An 18,218-nucleotide genomic window follows, 5' to 3' on the forward strand; every position below is an offset into this window, starting at 1 on the left:
CCTTTGGGTTAATACTTTACAAAAAGAATAATTATTTCAAACGGAGATACAATTAACAGAGTGTTCATTGATATTCACAGGGTTAACTGGTGACGGTATTTCCCCAATGTATGGTCAAAGGCTTTATTCCCAGGGACAAAAATTTTTCTAAGTAATTATAGAAAATGGAAACAGTCAAACATTTAATAAAATGGATTACTTATGATAATAGTGAAGGGCAGTATTATTTCAAATTTTCTAAAAGTATAACATATCAAGAGTACATAAACTTGAACCAACAATTGCCTCTAGGTACTTATCTTGAGGAAAAAAAAATAGCAAGTGGCAAATAATATCTGCACAAGGAGTTTCACGGCAGCAAAGGTGGTTTTAGCAAAAATTGGAAACGACTAATTATCCAACAACAGGGTATTGGACAAAAAAAACCAAACAATAGTATATTTATACAATAGAACATCACACAACCATTTAAATAATAGCATTAATAGTATTTAAATATACCTAAATTTTAAAGAGCAGTATGAATAATACAATCATACAATCACGTTATTTTAAAATATATATTTGTATACTTTTATTTGCAGGGAATGTTATCATAAGGATAGAGATTAAAATGGTAAATTTTAATCTCCAAAATGTGAAATATCAAGTGTTTCTTTTACCTTTTACTTAACTGTATTTTCTAAGTGTCTATGCAGTAAAAATGTATTGTTTTGTAATTTTAAAATACTAAAAAGGAGAAAAATGGAAAGATGTATGGTTATTTGTTAAACCAACCTCTCAATCAAAAGTTAAACATCAAATAGACACCATAGAGAAAACACTGCGCTGACCTTAAAAATTGTTGTAGGTTCTTCATTAAGATTAACTCGAGTTATTACTCTTCCAGAGTCTTCTTCTACATCAAAAATACTGGCCGGATAAGGAAACTGGACATCATCTACTCTATATCTCACACGACTTGCAGGTAATCCCTAAAATAAAATTATATATTATTTCACAAAATGAAAACAAAGGGTAATGATAATATAAAATTGATTTGTAAAATAAATAGTCTTTTAAAAATGAAAAATCGTATTTTAACTTTTCATACTTTCAGGTTTAAAATGTAGCAGAATCTTTATTTCTTTAGAATAACAATCTGAATCAGTGAAGTGTCTTTACTACATGTTATTTAAAATCATTTATGTGAAAGAATAAATCAGTGCTTTCCTCGGGTGTCTTCCCTTCCACATTTCTTTAATTATATGAATCTCACCTTCTTCCTTGAACACTGTGTTTAATATTTTATATTCTGAGACCATTATAAGTTATTTTCTTTATTATACTCATTTGAACTCTGTGATACTCAGAGAAGATAAAGTGTGGAGGATTGAGGTAAAGTGGAGGAGTAGGTATGGAAGTAAAGGAAACATTATTTACCATCTGTTCTGTGCTGTTTACCAGGCTAGGTTTTTTCATAAATAAATAAATTCTCACCACAATCCTTTAGGATAACATTACTACTAATGTTGATAGTAATAACAGTAAAATAATGATAGTTAACATTTGTTGAAAGCTTATTATGTGTGAGAACCATACTAAAAATGATACATATATAGTCTACCACACATTTTTTAGTTAATGAACTTGAAGCTTATAGGGAGTTTAAAAATGTTGAAATGTCCCAGACATACACCAAGATAAGTTGGACTAGCAAACAAAAAATTCATTTTTAAAGAAAAATTAGCATTTGATAATTTTGAAATGGAGACTATAATGAGAACAGTCAAAATTTATTGAACATCCTCACTTATATTAGGGGTAAGATTGGTTTTATTTTTAATTATATAGGGTGACACTGGGGTGGGCACTCTAATCTTAAGGCCTGTAAGTCTCTGAAGTCAGTCCTAGAAGTACAACAAAATAAACACCTCAGACTCAGAGCTAGTATGTGGTTGAGTTTGATCTCAAACCCTAACAGACACTATATTATACCACAAAACTCTTTAGAGAAGAACACCTCTATTTGACACTATTCTGATGTGGGAGAAGCAGGATATTACCCCCATGTTATGGCCATAGCCTGAATTGGTTAATGGTGCTTTGGGGAAGGATGGTTCTGAGAACATTGCTCTCTGTGTTGTTGAGTTTCTTCATGACTGTCCTTGAACAGAATGTGTTGCTTCTTGTTTGTTCCTGAGTCACATTTGGGCTATAGGACAAATATGTTAGCCTTCAGGACTTGTATAATTCCCTAATTATTATCTGTAAGTCCAGTCCTTTCATTCATGACACCTCAGTTTACCACTACTTCCTTGAATACTTTATGTAACTCTTTTCACTCTTTTGCCTTTCCTTCTTCCTATCTGGAAGCTCCGGGTCAGACTCTGCTTGTTCCCAATCTTCTTGGAGTTTCCCAAGGCTCTGTCACAGGCACTTTTGTCTTCTCTACCTCTGCTCAAGTTCCATGCCTTTAAGTGTCTCTTATTTGTTCATAAATCCTAAATTTAAATTTTTGGCTCTTTTGTCACTAGAGCAAAACTACAGCAAAAACCATTTCAAGAACAAATTTTCAGGTTCTGCTGGCATCAATACCCATTCAGTCTGTAGTACAGAATTAAAATTTTTATGACTATCATGAATCAGTTATCAAGAAACTTAAAGAAACTTAGAATATGTCAGTTACACTTAGCATGTTGTCTTTGATAACACCAAGGTATTAATGATATATTTGGAATTATACCTTTAACTGATAAAAGAGAAAAATGTTTTGGTGTTGCAGAGTGTTATCTTGTAGATGCCTAAAACACTTTGCTATAATCTTCTTGGAGGATTGTTACAGATAAGATTGTATGTATAAGAACATTTACATTATATTTAGCTACATCAGTAAGCTTTTTATTCTGATTTGTTATTCTACAGATTGCTAGCACATAAAAAAAAGTGGCCCTGAGATGACATTGTTAGCCCACAAAAGACATTTTAATTGTTTCTTCCATCACCCTTGTTATCGAGGCACCACATTTTATTTCATATAACACGATACAACTAAATACCTTGATTTAGATGTTCTTTTGAATATATTCAAAAATTTTTTCCTCTTTCTTTCCCTCCCACCCTCCTTCTCTTCTCCTACCCTCCCTCTCTTCTCCCACCCTCTTTCTCTTCCTCCCACCCTCCTTCTCTTCCTCCATTTTCCCCTTCCTCTCCCTTTTCCTCCCTGTTTCCTTCCCTCCCTTCCTAATTTTCTTTCCAAAGTCTTTAAAAAAATAGTCTTGCTTTTATAGTTAAATAATTAAGCTATGTAATACGTGAAGGTAACTGGCTTTGGGAAACAGCTTCAATTAACTTGCCTCACATTGTTCCTGGGACATTTACAACATGAATCAGGTCAAATGCATGGTTTTTATAAATTCATAAAAATTAAAATTATTATGGCTTTAATCTGGAAAATGTGCAATCCAGATGTATGACACAACTAAAAAAAAAGATCATCACAAGCTTTATCTCTTAAAATTATTTATCATTACTATTTATTAAACATTATTTAATACCTGATCATATTAAAAATTTAATAGATATGATCACAGTATTATAATGTACAAAATTCATTCACTATATTTTTAAAAATAGTCTACTGAGCTTATAAATTATACATTTTGATAATTATGAGATGACATATAAATATTCAAATTACCATTTAGATAATAAAAATTTACCAAATATTTGGTCTTTTATTTTAAATTGTACTAGAAATAGAGTGATATTTCTTTACTCTTATATATTTCCAATAAGTTGATATTTCTTCCAGTTGAATATATTAGTTAATCATATTTATTTTTTAAAGTAAACTAATCTATAAAAACATACTTAAAATTGAGATGAAATATTTAATCATTACTTTCTACTTCAATTTATGATAATATAGTATATAGATTATATTTTATCTTTACATATATGTATTTATAAGTGTATTAAGAGGGACATTTTGGACCTTCAATATTGAAAAAAGAGCTATCTTTTTACAAAAAAAAAGTCAGTCTTTAAAATTTTTATTACTATGGCAATAGACTCCTTTTCTATAGCATTTCCAAATTTTCACAAAATCAATCTAATAGTAACACTAAAAGTAGTTTACAAAAATTGCTGTCTTAAAGTTCATACTAAACTAAAACTAGGCTGTGGTTTAATTTATAAATGATGAGCAAATGACTCCTTGGTGCTACAACTCTGATCAGCAAAATTTATTTGTCTTTATTTAGGACCAAAGAAATCTTGGGAGGTCATTAGTTAGCTTCCTATCTTCAGACACTACAGGCTCTTCCTCTTTGAAGCACTTGCTAAAACCTAACCTCATTTTTTCCTCAGCAGTGATGAAACATAGTGTTTTCGTTTTTTCAGGGGAATAAAATTCTTCATAGTTTTGAAGACCAATGTTTTACTCCTGAGCCTCGCTTTATTAGGATAGATATTTCTAATTGTTTTTGTATCATCTTAGGTATTTTTTTCTTGCTTTTATATCTTTTCTCCATGCCCTTTTAACCTACCATAGTTGTTTAGGAAATGTACTCAAACTGTGGATTCAAGAGAATAAAACAAATTATCTGATTGTTTTAGGTCACCATCAAGGAAAAAAATACTTTGATATCCACTTAGTGGAATCCATTTTATTTTATTCTTTAGTTCAATGGCTAAATCACATCTCTTTCTTAGTACAGATATTTTAATCCCACGTGGTAAAATGTATTTTGCCACTTCAGGACATGTAAAATTTCACAAGGAGACTATAAAATGGACTTTGATCCAACACAATTTATGACACATTAGTAGGTAATCCCATAATACATGTAATATCACATAAAAAGGAAGACTATTTAAGCTATTTTGGAATTTTGCTCTATTTACCTAGCCACTATGAAGAGGCATTAACAAAGGCAAGAAATGAAGATAGAATTAACCAAGACATAAATATTAATTTAATAGTAAAGTGATGAAATTGTCTGCAAAGATTCTCTTCTCATCAGGCAGTGGTGGCAAAAATAGAGTTTCCTATCATTATGCCTCCTGGAGTCTTTTGATGGGTAAGTACAATGAGTTTCTTCTTTAAATTTTTATGGAAACTGAGGACATGTGAGAAGCACAGCACGACAGCTTTTTTGAAGCCTCCTCATTTTGACAGATATTTCTATAAATCCAGCTGACCTCATTATTGGAGCAAGCGTTACTTCAGATAACTATCATTTTAAAAGATTAATGAGGTGCTGGCACAGGAATTCTTCTTAATGTCAACTTCCATTCACCAAAATATTCTTCGATACTTTCCCTGAGTTTTCAAATAAGTGACACACTCACTTTTAGAGGGATATATTTCCCTAAACGAAATGTTCAAAATAGAAACATGATATGACTGGCAGCTTAATCATTCAAGGGGTGCTGAAAACCTTAACTTGGCATCAAGTTAAGGTTAATAAGTTAATTAACCTTAATTTGGTTAATTGAAATTAACCACAATTTAGAACAAATTCCAAAGGACTTTTTGTTTGCCATTAGATAAAAAATATTTAACTCAGTTAAAAAAATAGAATTATAAAACTAAGTCATTATACATTTATTTCATATATGGCATATTTTTAAGAGAGAGATGTATAAATTGTATAAAATACTGGCAATTGAAAATTTTATAGATTATTTATTCTCTAACATTTATCATTTTACTCATGTTTTATAGTACAAAGGTTAATTCACTATATGTGGGATTCATTCATTCATTCATCTATTTGTTTATTCATTCAACACATTAAATGGACACTGCTGAGTCCTGAGAGTACACAGATGAACAAACTCACAGCCTAGGTGAGGAGTTCATCTTATATAACCTCCTTCCTGGTATACATTAACAATAATTCAGCCAGATTGGCCTTATAAAACACCAAGCTCACTCCTACCTCAGCACTTTTCCATCTGCTGTTTGTTCTTCCTGCAATACTCTTGTGTGTGGCTAGTTCCTTCTGGCATCCAGGTCTCAAATGATACCTCTTTTGCCTATACCCACCCATAAACCAATCTGAGTCAAATCTTATTTTATTTCCTTTATAGTATGTATCCTTATGTGAATTTATGTTCCATATTTACTTGTCTGTGGGTTTGTAGCCTATCTCTGTTCCTTGACTGTGAGCTCCATTAGAGAAGACACTTATTTTGGCTTGGTATTATTTAAGAGGTCAGCAATAACTTGTTAAGTAAATACGTATAATACAAGCAGTGCTCATGTATATGTGGATCCTGGGCTGAGCTGCCAGGATAAACAACTCTAGGGGGGATCACATATACAGATATGATGGGAATGGCTGCCTGTGTAACCCCTGGCCTTCCCTGCTAAAACCCCCTGCTAAAAATGTATATATCCTGTGTTCCTGTTTGCAGTGGCTCCATGTGTAGTTTTTAGGAACAAAGAAGAAAGAAAAATTGCATCAGTGACTTTTGTTGGGGAAGAGCTTTCACAAAAGAGATGATAATAGAACTTATGAAAACAGAGTTCCAAACAAGTAGAAGATTGAAGGAGAATAAATAGTCTTTCAAAAAGATTCCTGAGAAAAGTTTTGGAGAAATAAAACCATGTATCATTAGGAAAGTCCTTCCCTTTTTTTCTGGACTGGCTGAATATTATGTACTAGAATAAAGAGTCTTTCAAAAAGATTCCTGAGAAAAGTTTTGGAGAAATAAAACCATGTATCATTAGGAAAGTCCTTCCCTTTTTTTCTGGACTGGCTGAATATTATGTACTATCTCTCTCCTACTTCTCAGCCTCTGTCCTTCTATTCTATGCTACTTCCCTAATTATATCTAATACATTCTGTTGTTACGTCAATCCTTTAAAATAATGACTTAATCCTCTGGATTTTTCTAATAAATTAATCCTCATGTAATCTATATTAATAGGATATAGATGTTTTCTTACACCAACTACACTATACAAGGTGTAAAATCAGAGTTACATAGTGGGTTAAACTAATGTTGAACAAGATTGAGATTTCTGAGTATACGTTTGGTAATTGCAAGAATCATAGCTACATAGGTAATTTTCTATATGGTTTAGAGGACCTCTAAGAATTTACTTACCTCAGAATGTGGCTAAATTGTTGGCAAGTTTTCAGTTTAATACCTACCAATATATGTTCATAGATACTTATCCATAGCTACTCATATTCATCTCTCATGATCACAGGCCAATAATTAGAGATAGTGCTTTTATACTTAGGGCCTCATAATCAGTCAGATGGGGGAGACAGAAGGTACACAGATAAACATAATAAACTACTAACATTTCTGATAAGAGCTATAAAGGAGAAACATGAGCATTACCAAATAAAGGTTTGAGAACTAGAGCAAAGACCTTCAGATTTATAGTCAAGTGGACTTTATACCTCACTGTGTAGGTGCTTACACATGAAAATCTGATGTGCTTTAAAATGTATTCGATTTATAAGATTGTGGCAATTGTGTTATATGTGGAGTCCAATCTGGCATGTAATTTGAGTATTAAAATGGAAAACTAATATTTAATTTATGTGTGAAGATTTTGGACAATTTATCTTAAACTCAAAAAGAGAAAAGTAGCCGCCCAGCACTTCCTGCAGGTTTAGCAGCCGTTTAGAGTAGCAAGGTGGATTATTTTGTGCATTTACCATCTTACCTGGACTCTCTGACTTATAAAACTGAGAACAGGGAAGGCACAGCTAATTGGCTGGCCACGAAGAACTGAGGAGGCAGACCTACACCTCAAGCCTCTATGATGTCTTTTCAAGGGACTTCCTTGGTGGCGCAGTGGATAAGAATCTGCCTGCCAACCAGTGAGGGACCATGGACACTCAAGGGGATGGGAGGAATCCCCAGCAAACGGCTTGTGGGATCATGCTTCCCAGGCCGGAGGTCGGGCCCGAGCTCCTGTGGTGGGAGTTCAGAGTCCAAACCGCTGGACTAACAGAGAACTTCAGACCCCAGGGAATATCAATTGGAGTGAGGCCTACTGGAGGTCCTCATCTCAGCATCAAGACCCAGCTCTATCCAAATGCCTGAAAATTACAGTGCTGGATGTCTCAGGCCAAACAACCAGTAAGACAGGAATACAGCACCAACCAACAACAACAAAAAATGAAATGACAAATAAATTTGTTACAAATGAAGGAGCAAGGTAAAAACTTACAAGACCAAATAAATGAAGATGAAATAGGCAACCTACCTGAAAAAGAATTCAGAGTAAGGATAGTAAAGATGATCCAAAATCTCGGAAACAGAATGGAGAAAATACAAAAAACATTTAACAAGGCTCTAGAAGAACTAAAGAGCAAACAAACAGTGATGAACAACACAATTACTGAAATTAAAAAATACTCTAGAAGGAATCAGTAACAGATTAACTGAGGCAGAAGAACCGATAAGTGAGCTGGAATATGAAAAGGTGGAAAAAACTGCTAGGGAGCAGAATAAAGAAAAAAAGAATGAAAAGAATTGAGGACACTCTCAGAGACATCGGGGAAAACATTAAACGCACCAACATTCGAACTATAGGGGTCCCAGAAGAAGAAGAGAAAAAGAAAGTGTCTGAGAAAATATTTGAAGAGATTATAGTCAAAAACTTCCCTAACATGGGAAAGGAAATAGTCCATCAAGTCCAGAAAGCACAGAGAGTACCATACAGGATAAACCCAAAGAGAAACACACTGAGACACATATTAATCAAACTATCAAAAATTAAATACAAAGAAAAATATTGAAAGCAGAAAGGGAAAAGCAACAAATAACATATAAGGGAATCCCCATAAGGTTAACAGCTGATCTTTCAGCAGAAACTCTGCAAGCCAGAAGGGAGTGGCAGGACATAGTTAAAGTGATGAAATGGAAAAACATACAACCAAGATTACTCTACCCCTCAAAGATTTCATTCAGATTCGACGGAGAAATTAAAAACTTTACAAATAAGCAAAAGTTAAGAGAATTCAGCACCACCAAACCAGCTTTACAACAAATGCTAAAGTAACTTCTCTAGGCAGGAAACACAAAAGAAGGAAAAGAACTACAATAACAAACCCAAAACAATTAAGAAAATGGTAATAGGAACATACATATTGATAATTACCTTAAATGTAAATGGATTAAATGCTCCAAGCAAAAGACATAGACTGGCTGAATGGATACAAAAACAAGACCCATGTATATGCTGTCTACAAGAGACCCACTTCAGACCTAGGGACACATACAGACTGAAAGTGAGGGGATGGAAAAAGATATTCCATGCAAATGGAAATCAAAAGAAAGCTGGAGTAGCAATTCTCATATCAGACAAAATACACTTTAAAATAAAGACTATTACAAGAGACAAAGAAGGACACTACGTAATGATCAAGGGATCAATCCAAGAAGAAGATATAACAATTGTAAATATTTAGGCACCCAACATAGGAGCACCTCAATACATAAGGCAAATGCTAACAGCCATAAAAGGGGAAATCGACAGTAACACAATAATAGTAGGGGACTTTAACACCCCACTTTCACTGGTGGACAGATCATCCAAAATGAAAATAAATAAGGAAACAAAAGCTTTAAATGACACATTAAATAAGATGGACTTAATTGATATTTATAGGACATTCTATCAAAAAACAACAGAATACACTTTCCTCTCAAGTGCTCATGGAACATTCTCCAGGATAGACCATATCTTGGGTCACAAAGCAACCCTTCATAAATTTAAGAAAACTGAAATCGTATCAAGTATCTTTTCCGACCACAACATATGAGACTAGAGAACAATCAGAGGAAAAATAACTGTAAAAATTACAAACACATGGAGGCTAAACAATACGCTACTAAATAACCAAGAGCTCAATGAGGAAATCAACGAGGAAATCAAAAAATACATAGAAACAAAGGACAAGGAAAACACAACGACCCAAAACCTGTGGGATTCAGCAAAAGCAGTTCTAAGAGGGAAGTTTATAGCTATACAATCCTACCTCAAGAATCAAGAAACATCCCAAATAAACAACCTAACCTTACACCTAAAGCAATTAGAGAAAGAAGAACAAAAAAACCCCAAAGTTAGCAGAAGGAAAGAAATCATAAAGATCAGATCAGAAATAAATGAAAAAGAAATGAAGGAAGCGATAGCAAAGATGAATAAAACTAAAAGCTGGTTCTTTGAGAAGATAAACAAAATTGATAAACCATTAGCCAGACTCATCAAGCAAAAAAGGGAAAAGACCCAAATCAACAGAATTAGAAATGAAAAAGAAGTAATAACTAACACTGCTGAAATACAAAGGATCATGTAAGATTACTCTAAGCAACTATATGCCAATACAATGGACAACCTGGAAGAAATGGACAAATTCTTAGGAAAGCACAACGTTCTGAGACTGAACCAGGAAGAAACAGAAAATATAAACAGAACAATCACAAGCACTGAAATTGAAACTGTGATTAAAAATCTTCCAACAAACTAAAGCCCAGGACCAGATGGCTTCATAGGCGAATTCTATCAAACATTTAGAGAAGAGCTAACACTTATCCTTCTCAACCTCTTCCAAAATATAGCAGAGGGAGGAACACTCCGAAACTCATTCTACGAGGCCACCATTACCCTGATACCAAAACCAGACTAAGATGTTACCAATAAAGAAAACTACAGGCCAATATCACTGATGAACATAGAGGTAAAAAGCCTCAACAAAATACTAGCAAACAGAATCCAACAGCACATTAAAAGGATCATACACCATGATCAAGTGGGGTTTATCCCAGGAATGCAAGGATTCTTCAATATATGCAAATCAATCAACGTGATACACCATATTAACAAACTGAAGGATAAAAACCATATGGTCATCTCAATAGATGCAGAAAAAGCTTTTGACAGAATTCAACACCCATTTATGATAAAAACTCTCCAGAAAGTAGGCATAGAGGGAACCTACCTCAATATAATAAGGCCATATATGACAAACCCACAGCCAACATTGTTCTCAATGGTGAAAACCTGAAACGATTTCCACTAAGATCAGGAAAGAGACAAGGTTGTCCCCTCCCACCACTATTATTCAACATAGTTTTGGAAGTTTTAGCCACAGCAATCAGAAAAGAAAAAGGAATAAAAGGAATCCTAATCAGAAAAGAAGAAGTAAAACTGTCAATGTTTGCAGATGACATGATACTATACATAGAGAATCCTAAAGATGCTACCAGAAAACTACTAGATCTAATCAGTGAATTTGGTAGAGTAGCAGGATACAACATTAATGCACAGAAATCTCTTGCATGCCTATACACTAATGATGAAAAATCTGAATGAGAAATTAAGGAAACAATCCCATTTACCATTGCAAGGAAAAGAATAAAATACCTAGGAATAAACCTACCTAAGGCGACAAAAGACCTGTGTGCAGAAAACTATAAGACACTGATGAAAGAAATTAAGGATGATACAAACAGATGGAGAGAAATACCATGTTCTTAGATTGGAAGAATCAACATTGTGCAAATGACTATACTATCCAAAGCAATCTACATATTCAATGCAATCCCTATCAAACTACCAATGGCATTTTTCACAGAACTAGAACAAAGAATTTCACAATTTGTATGGAAACACAAAAGACCCCGAATAGCCAAAGCCATCTTGAGAAAGAAAAATGGAGCTGGAGGAATCAGGTGCCTGGATTTCAGACTATACTACAAAGCTACAGTAATCAAGACAGTATGGCACTGGCACAAAAACAGAAATATAGATCAATGGAACAGGATAGAAAGCCTAGAGATAAACCCACGCACCTACGGTCATTTTATCTTTGATAAAGGAGGCAAGAGTATCCAATGGAGAAAAGACAGCCTCTGCAATGGTCATCTTATCTTTGATAAAGGAGGCAAGAATATACAGTGGAGAAAAGACAGCCTCTTCAATAAGTGGTGCTGGGAAAACTGGACAGCTACATGTAAAAGAATGAAATTAGAACACTCCCTAACACCATACACAAAAATAAACTCAAAATGGATTGAAGACCTAAATGTAAGGCTAGACACTATAGAACTCCTAGAGGAAAACATAGGCAGAACACTCTATGACATACATCACAGCAAGATCCTTTCTGACCCACCTCCTAGAGAAATGGAAATAAAAACAAAAATAAACAAATGGGACCTAATGAAAGTTAAAAGCTTTTGCACAGCAAAGGAAACCATAAACAAGACGAAAAGACACCCCTCAGAGTGGGAGAAAATATTTGCAAATGAAGCAATGGACAAAGGGTTAATCTCCAAAATATACAAGCAGCTCATGCAGCTCAATATGTAAAAAACAAACAACCCAATCCAAAAATGGGCAGAAGACCTAAATAGACATTTCTCCAAAGAAGATATACAGATTGCCAACAAACACATGAAAAGATGCTTAACATCACTAATCATTAGAGAAATGCAAATCAAAACTACAATGAGGTATCACCTCCCACTGGTCAGAATGGCCATCATCAAAAAATCTACAAACCATAAATGCTGGAGAGAGTGTGGAGAAAAGAGTATCCTCTTGCACTGTTGGGTCGGTGGAAATGTAAATTGGTACAGCCACTATGGAGAACAGTATGGAGGTTCCTTAAAAAACTAAAAACAGAACTAACATATGACCCAGCAATCCCACTACTGGGCATATACCCTGAGAAAACCATATTTCAAAAAGAGTCATGTACCACAATGTTCATTGCAGCAGTATTTACAATAGCCTGGACATGGAAACAACCTAAGTGTCCATAGACAGATGAATGGATAAAGATGTGGCACATATATACAATGGAATATTACTCAGCCATAAAAAGAAACAGAATTGAGTTATTTGTAGTGAGGTGGCTGGACCTAGCGTCTGTCATACAGAGTGAAGTAAGTCAGAAAGACCCAAAGAAATACCATATGCCAACACATATATATGCAATCTAAAAAAAAAAAAAAAATGGTTCTGATGAACCTTTGGGCAGGACAGCAATAAAGACCCAGACGTAGAGAATGGACTTGAGGATACGGGGAGGGGGAAGGTTAAGCTGAGACAAAGTGAAAGAGTAGCATTTACATCTATACACTACCAACTGTAAAATAGATAGCTAGTGGGAAGCAGCTGCATGGCACAGGGAGAGCAGCTCGGTGCTTTGCGACCACCCAGAGGGGTGGGGTAAGGAGGGTGGGAGGCAGACGCAAGAGGGAGGGGATATGGGGATATATGTATGCATATAGCTGATTCACTTTTTTATACAGCAGAAACTAATACAACACTGTAAAGCAGGTATACTCCGATGAAGATGTTTAAAAAAAAAAAAAGATTCCACCTGCCAATGCAGGGGACATGGGTTTGATCCCTGGTCCCGGATATGCCACATGCCATGGATCTAAGCCCGTGCCACACAACTACTGAGCCTGCAATCTAGAGCCTGCGCACCACAACTACTAAGCCCGCGTGCTTCAACTACTGATCCCCGAGTACCTAGAGCTCGTGCTCCACAAGAGAAGCCACCGCAATGAAGAATAGTCCCCACTCGCTGCAACTAGAGAAAGCCCACGCGCAGCAATGAAGCCCCAAAGCAGCCAAAAAAAAAATTACTGACTTCAATTTTAAACATAATTTATCTGAGTAGCAGTAGAATTAGAACTAGCTACAAAGGTTACCATACATAATAGATGACACTGCATATTTAGGCCAGTGACAGGAGGAGGAATTACACAACAGAGAAACTGGTTTAGTGAATCTAAAAGTTCATCATGTGCACAATTCCTGTGGAGCAGGTCGATACTCTCAGTTCTTCACTAGCATATTTTACTTTGCAAAACATGTTGCAATCATTCTTTGGTTATTTTCCCCAAAACATTCCTAATAAGAAAGCAAAGTAGGGCTTCCTTCATTCAGGTCACTTTCAACAAATAAATAAAGGAAGAGCTTTGAAGTCAGAGAAAAAAAAAAGATAAAAGTAGATATGTATCATTATGAAGTGAAATAAATTAAAGATGTCTATTTAAATAAAATACCTTACTAATTTGGGAAAAGAACTTTATTAAAATATGTACATATTTATTTGGGGGGATTGTAAAGACCTTAGTAGTATGGTGTTTTTATGAAAACTTTATTCTCAAATTTTATAGTGTCATAGGTGACACCAGAATTACTTCATGAGTGCAGACATTGACATCCTAAAGTTTACACATGATGAGTATATAAGTCTTGTACCAAACCGGATGCAAAGTTAGGCATGTTTGCCATCACCCTGAAAGCAAGGATGAGGAGGAGGAGATATTAATTAATATCTATGTGCCTAGCATTGGCTAAGTGCTTTCATTCTCCATTAAACCTGGGTACTAATCCAGTGAAATGGTCTTATTATTCTTATATGGAAATGAGGTTTAAAAAAGTTAAGTAACTGCTGTACAATATCATTTTTCCTAGTTACACACAGATGCCGGCACTAGTGACATTATTCAATAGCTCTAAGGGACTCTGGAGATGTCTGCCAACCTTAATTGCCCTCAGGAAGGAAATGATTTATGACACATATTAATAAATGAATTAATTAATTTGTTTGTTCATGTATTAGGCTTCTTCCCAAATATGATTTGAGGTAGTATGTGACTTATTTAAATATTGTATGGTTTTCAAAATGTGAAAGGCATGATTTCAACTTTGTGATGCCATTTTATCTACTAAATTTGACATGTGTAAAACAATAAATATTAGTATGAGACAATGCTACTGGAATAGTCATGTATTTAATACATATATAGTAATATGGTGATATAGTGATATTCTGAATGAGGTAATTTTTCTAGATGATGGGAACAGGACAGACAAAAACCCTGTCATGTTGGTGCTTACATTATATTTTTAAAATCTAAAGTAACATATTTATACAGACTGATAAAATTTATGTATCAGAATAAAAGTAAATTTATATAAAAAATAAAACCTTAAAATCTCAATTATTTATTCATTACTCAATTTTTATACCTTTTATTTTTATTCTTACAGTGAGTGTTCAACACAATATGTTTTGACTTTATGATGGTGAGAATGTAATTAATTACTACAGAAGGTAATTGCAGATCTGTATGAAAGATGTTCTAAAGTTGCAAACGCAGGGAATTTCAATGAGACTATAATGGACCAAAATAATTAAGTCCTTAATATCAGGGGATATGTTGGATTAGTCATTTTTCTTAAATACGTAATTATCAAGAAATTACTTACTCAGACCCACATAATTTTCTTCATAATAATGGCAATCACATTATACCAGGGAATACTAAACCTATTATTATCATTACACACAAACATTAAGTAATTTGTTTTCAAGTACACAAAGATTTTTCTCCCTGATGTGGTTTCCAAAATTCTTTTAGCCAATGTCTTTGAAAGCAACTAATCTGATTTATTTGGTAAGAGTGTAATTCACAAAATTGCCTAAGTATGATTTAGCAGAAGGGATTACTGTAAAGTGGTTTATATTGTTTATTGCAGCCATAATAACTTAGGGTTTTTTTTTTTCTTTTTTTCTTTTTTTTTTCTTCTTAGTGAATCTTAACCAGCTGCTAAGGTATCCTTAAAAGAGACTAAGAAAAACTACAGGTCAAAAGCAATCTACAGATTCAATGCAATCCCTATCAAGCTAGCAATGGCATTTTTCACAGAACTAGAACAAAAATTTTACAATTTGGAAACACAAAAGACCCCGACTAGCCAAAGCAATCTTAAGAAAGAAAAACGGAGCTAGAGGAATCAGGCCCCCGGACTTCAGGCTATACTACAAAGCTACAGTAATCAAGACAGTATGGCACTGGCACAAAAACAGAAATACAGATCAATGGTACAGGATAGAAAGCCCAGAGATAAACCCACGCACCTATGGTCAACTAATCTATGACAAAGGAGGCAAAAATATACAATGGAGAAGAGACAGCCTCTTTAATAAGTGGTGCTGGGAAAACTGGACAGCTACATGTAAAAGAATGAAATTAGAACACTCCCTAACACCATACACAAAAATAAACTCAAAATGGATTAAAGACCTAAATGTAAGACCAGACACTATAAAACTCTTAGAGGAAAACATAGGCAGAACACTCCTTGACATACATCACAGCATGATCCTTTGTGACCCACCTCCTAGAGAAATGGAAATAAAAACAAAAATAAACAAATGGGACCTAATGAAAGTTAAAAGCTTTTGCACAGCAAAGGAAAACATAAAGAAGAAGAAAAATCAACCCTCAGAATGGGAGAAAATATTTTCAAATGAAGCAACTGACAAAGGGTTAATCTCCAAAATATACAAGCAGCTCATGCAGCTGAATATGAAAAAAACAACCCAATCCAAAAATGGGCAGAAGACCTAAACAGACATTTCTCCAAAGAAGATATTCAGATTGCCAGCAAGCACATGAAAGGATGATCAATATCATTCATCATTGGAGAAATGCAAATCAAATCTACAGTGAGGTATCACCTCACATCGGTTAGAATGGCCATCATCAAAAAATCTACAAACCATAAATGCTGGAGAGAGTGTGGAGAAAAGGGAACCTTCTTGCACTGTTGGTGGGAATGTAAATTGATACAGCCACTATGGAGAACAGTATGGAGGTTCCTTAAAAAACTAAAAATAGAACTAACATATGACCCAGCAATCCCACTACTGGGCATATATCCTGAGAAAACCATAATTCAAAGAGAGACATGTACCACAATGTTCATTGCAGCAGTATTTACAATAGCCAGGACATGGAAGCAACCTAAGTGTTCATCGACAGATGAATGGATAAAGAAGATGTGGCACATATATACAATGGAATATTACTCAGCCATAAAAAGAAACAAAATTGAGTTATTTGTAGTGAGGTGGATGGACCTAGAGTCTGTCATACAGAGTGAAGTAAGTCAGAAAGAGAAAAACAAATATCGTATGTTAACGCATATATATAAAAAAAATGGAATCTAAAAAAATGGTTCTGATGAACCTAGGGGCAGGACAGGAATAAAGATGCAGATGTAGAGAATGGACTTGAGGACACAGGGAGGGGGAAGGGTAAGCTGGGATGAAGTGAAAGAGTAGCATTGACATCTGTGTACTACCAAATGTAAAATAGCTAGCTAGTGGGAAGCAGCTGCATGGCACAGGGTGATCAGCTTGGTGCTTTGCGACCACCTACAGGGGTGGGACAGGGAGGGTGGGAGGGAGGCGCAAGAGGGAGGGGATATATGTATACATATAACTGTTTCACTTTGTTATACAGCAGAAACTAACACAACATTGTAAAGCAATTATACTCCAATAAAGATGTTAAAAAAAGAAAAAAAGAAAAACTACAGGTCAAACTCTCCATGTAATCACTGAAAAGATCCTCCTGTGCTTTTCTTTTTTCTCTCCCTTTCCTTGATTTTTAACACCTGAAGTGATTACTATGTTTTGACAACATAGTGAGTCAACACTCTTATAGGCAAATTCCTTATGACAGATGTCACTGATTTAATGCAATGTCCATGTATAATTCAGTTTCTGCAGATACGGTATTAGCATAGCCATTAAAGATCCTAAGAAATATTTGCTGCAAGATTATTTACCACAATCTCTCTTGGGAAACACATTTTTCAAAGGTAAACATAAACTAAAATCTAATGACATCAAATAACAAATAATATAATCCTTATAAAAGTTCTTTATATAGGTAAGTTTTTTTAAAAAAATTTATAAAGATAACAGTGGGCACACATTCAACTTTCCTCACAAAAAACAACTCACAAAACCAAAGGAACATAAATATAGGGACGAACCTGAACTGGTGTTAGTAATTAGTTATTTGTTTTCTCTGCCTTGAAACCCTCCCATTTTTCTTATGATGAAACAAGAAATCTTGGCACTGTTTTCATGCCTTCAGAGTCCATAGGATCTGACTCAGGTTTACCTCTCTAGCCTCCTGAAAAAATTGCTTTCTTTTGGTTTTTGAAACCTATTTTTCTTTCTTCCGCTTTAGGGAATAATCTTTCTGCCATGCCACTTTGCCTTGGAAACACCTCCTTATCTTTCAGACCTCAGCTCTGAGTCATTTCCTCCAGAACGTTCCTTCCTTGACAATCCAGACAAAATCAGGCTCTCTCTTGTCTGGTTTTACAGCACCCTAAAGATATACTTCTTAGAGCTTTTCAGTTTGTCATT

General features: G+C 34.6%; 1 protein-coding gene across 11 annotated transcripts in view; it reads right to left on the minus strand.

Moving 5' to 3' along the window:
• Positions 1-18,218, minus strand: part of PCDH15 (protocadherin related 15) — a 735,694-nt gene that overhangs the window by 148,995 nt on the left and 568,481 nt on the right. For all 11 annotated transcript variants that reach the window (XR_014253086.1, XM_082423601.1, XM_082423610.1 and 8 more), the window contains one exon: positions 834-974. Coding sequence is in view for 10 of the 11 variants with exons in the window: in XM_082423601.1 (XP_082279727.1) it covers positions 834-974 (141 nt within the window). In the remaining variant the exon portion in view is untranslated. The remainder of the gene's footprint in view (positions 1-833; positions 975-18,218) is intronic.

Source organism: Balaenoptera physalus (genome assembly GCF_965194825.1).
Source record: "Balaenoptera physalus genome assembly, chromosome: 14".
NCBI lineage: Eukaryota > Metazoa > Chordata > Mammalia > Artiodactyla > Balaenopteridae > Balaenoptera > Balaenoptera physalus.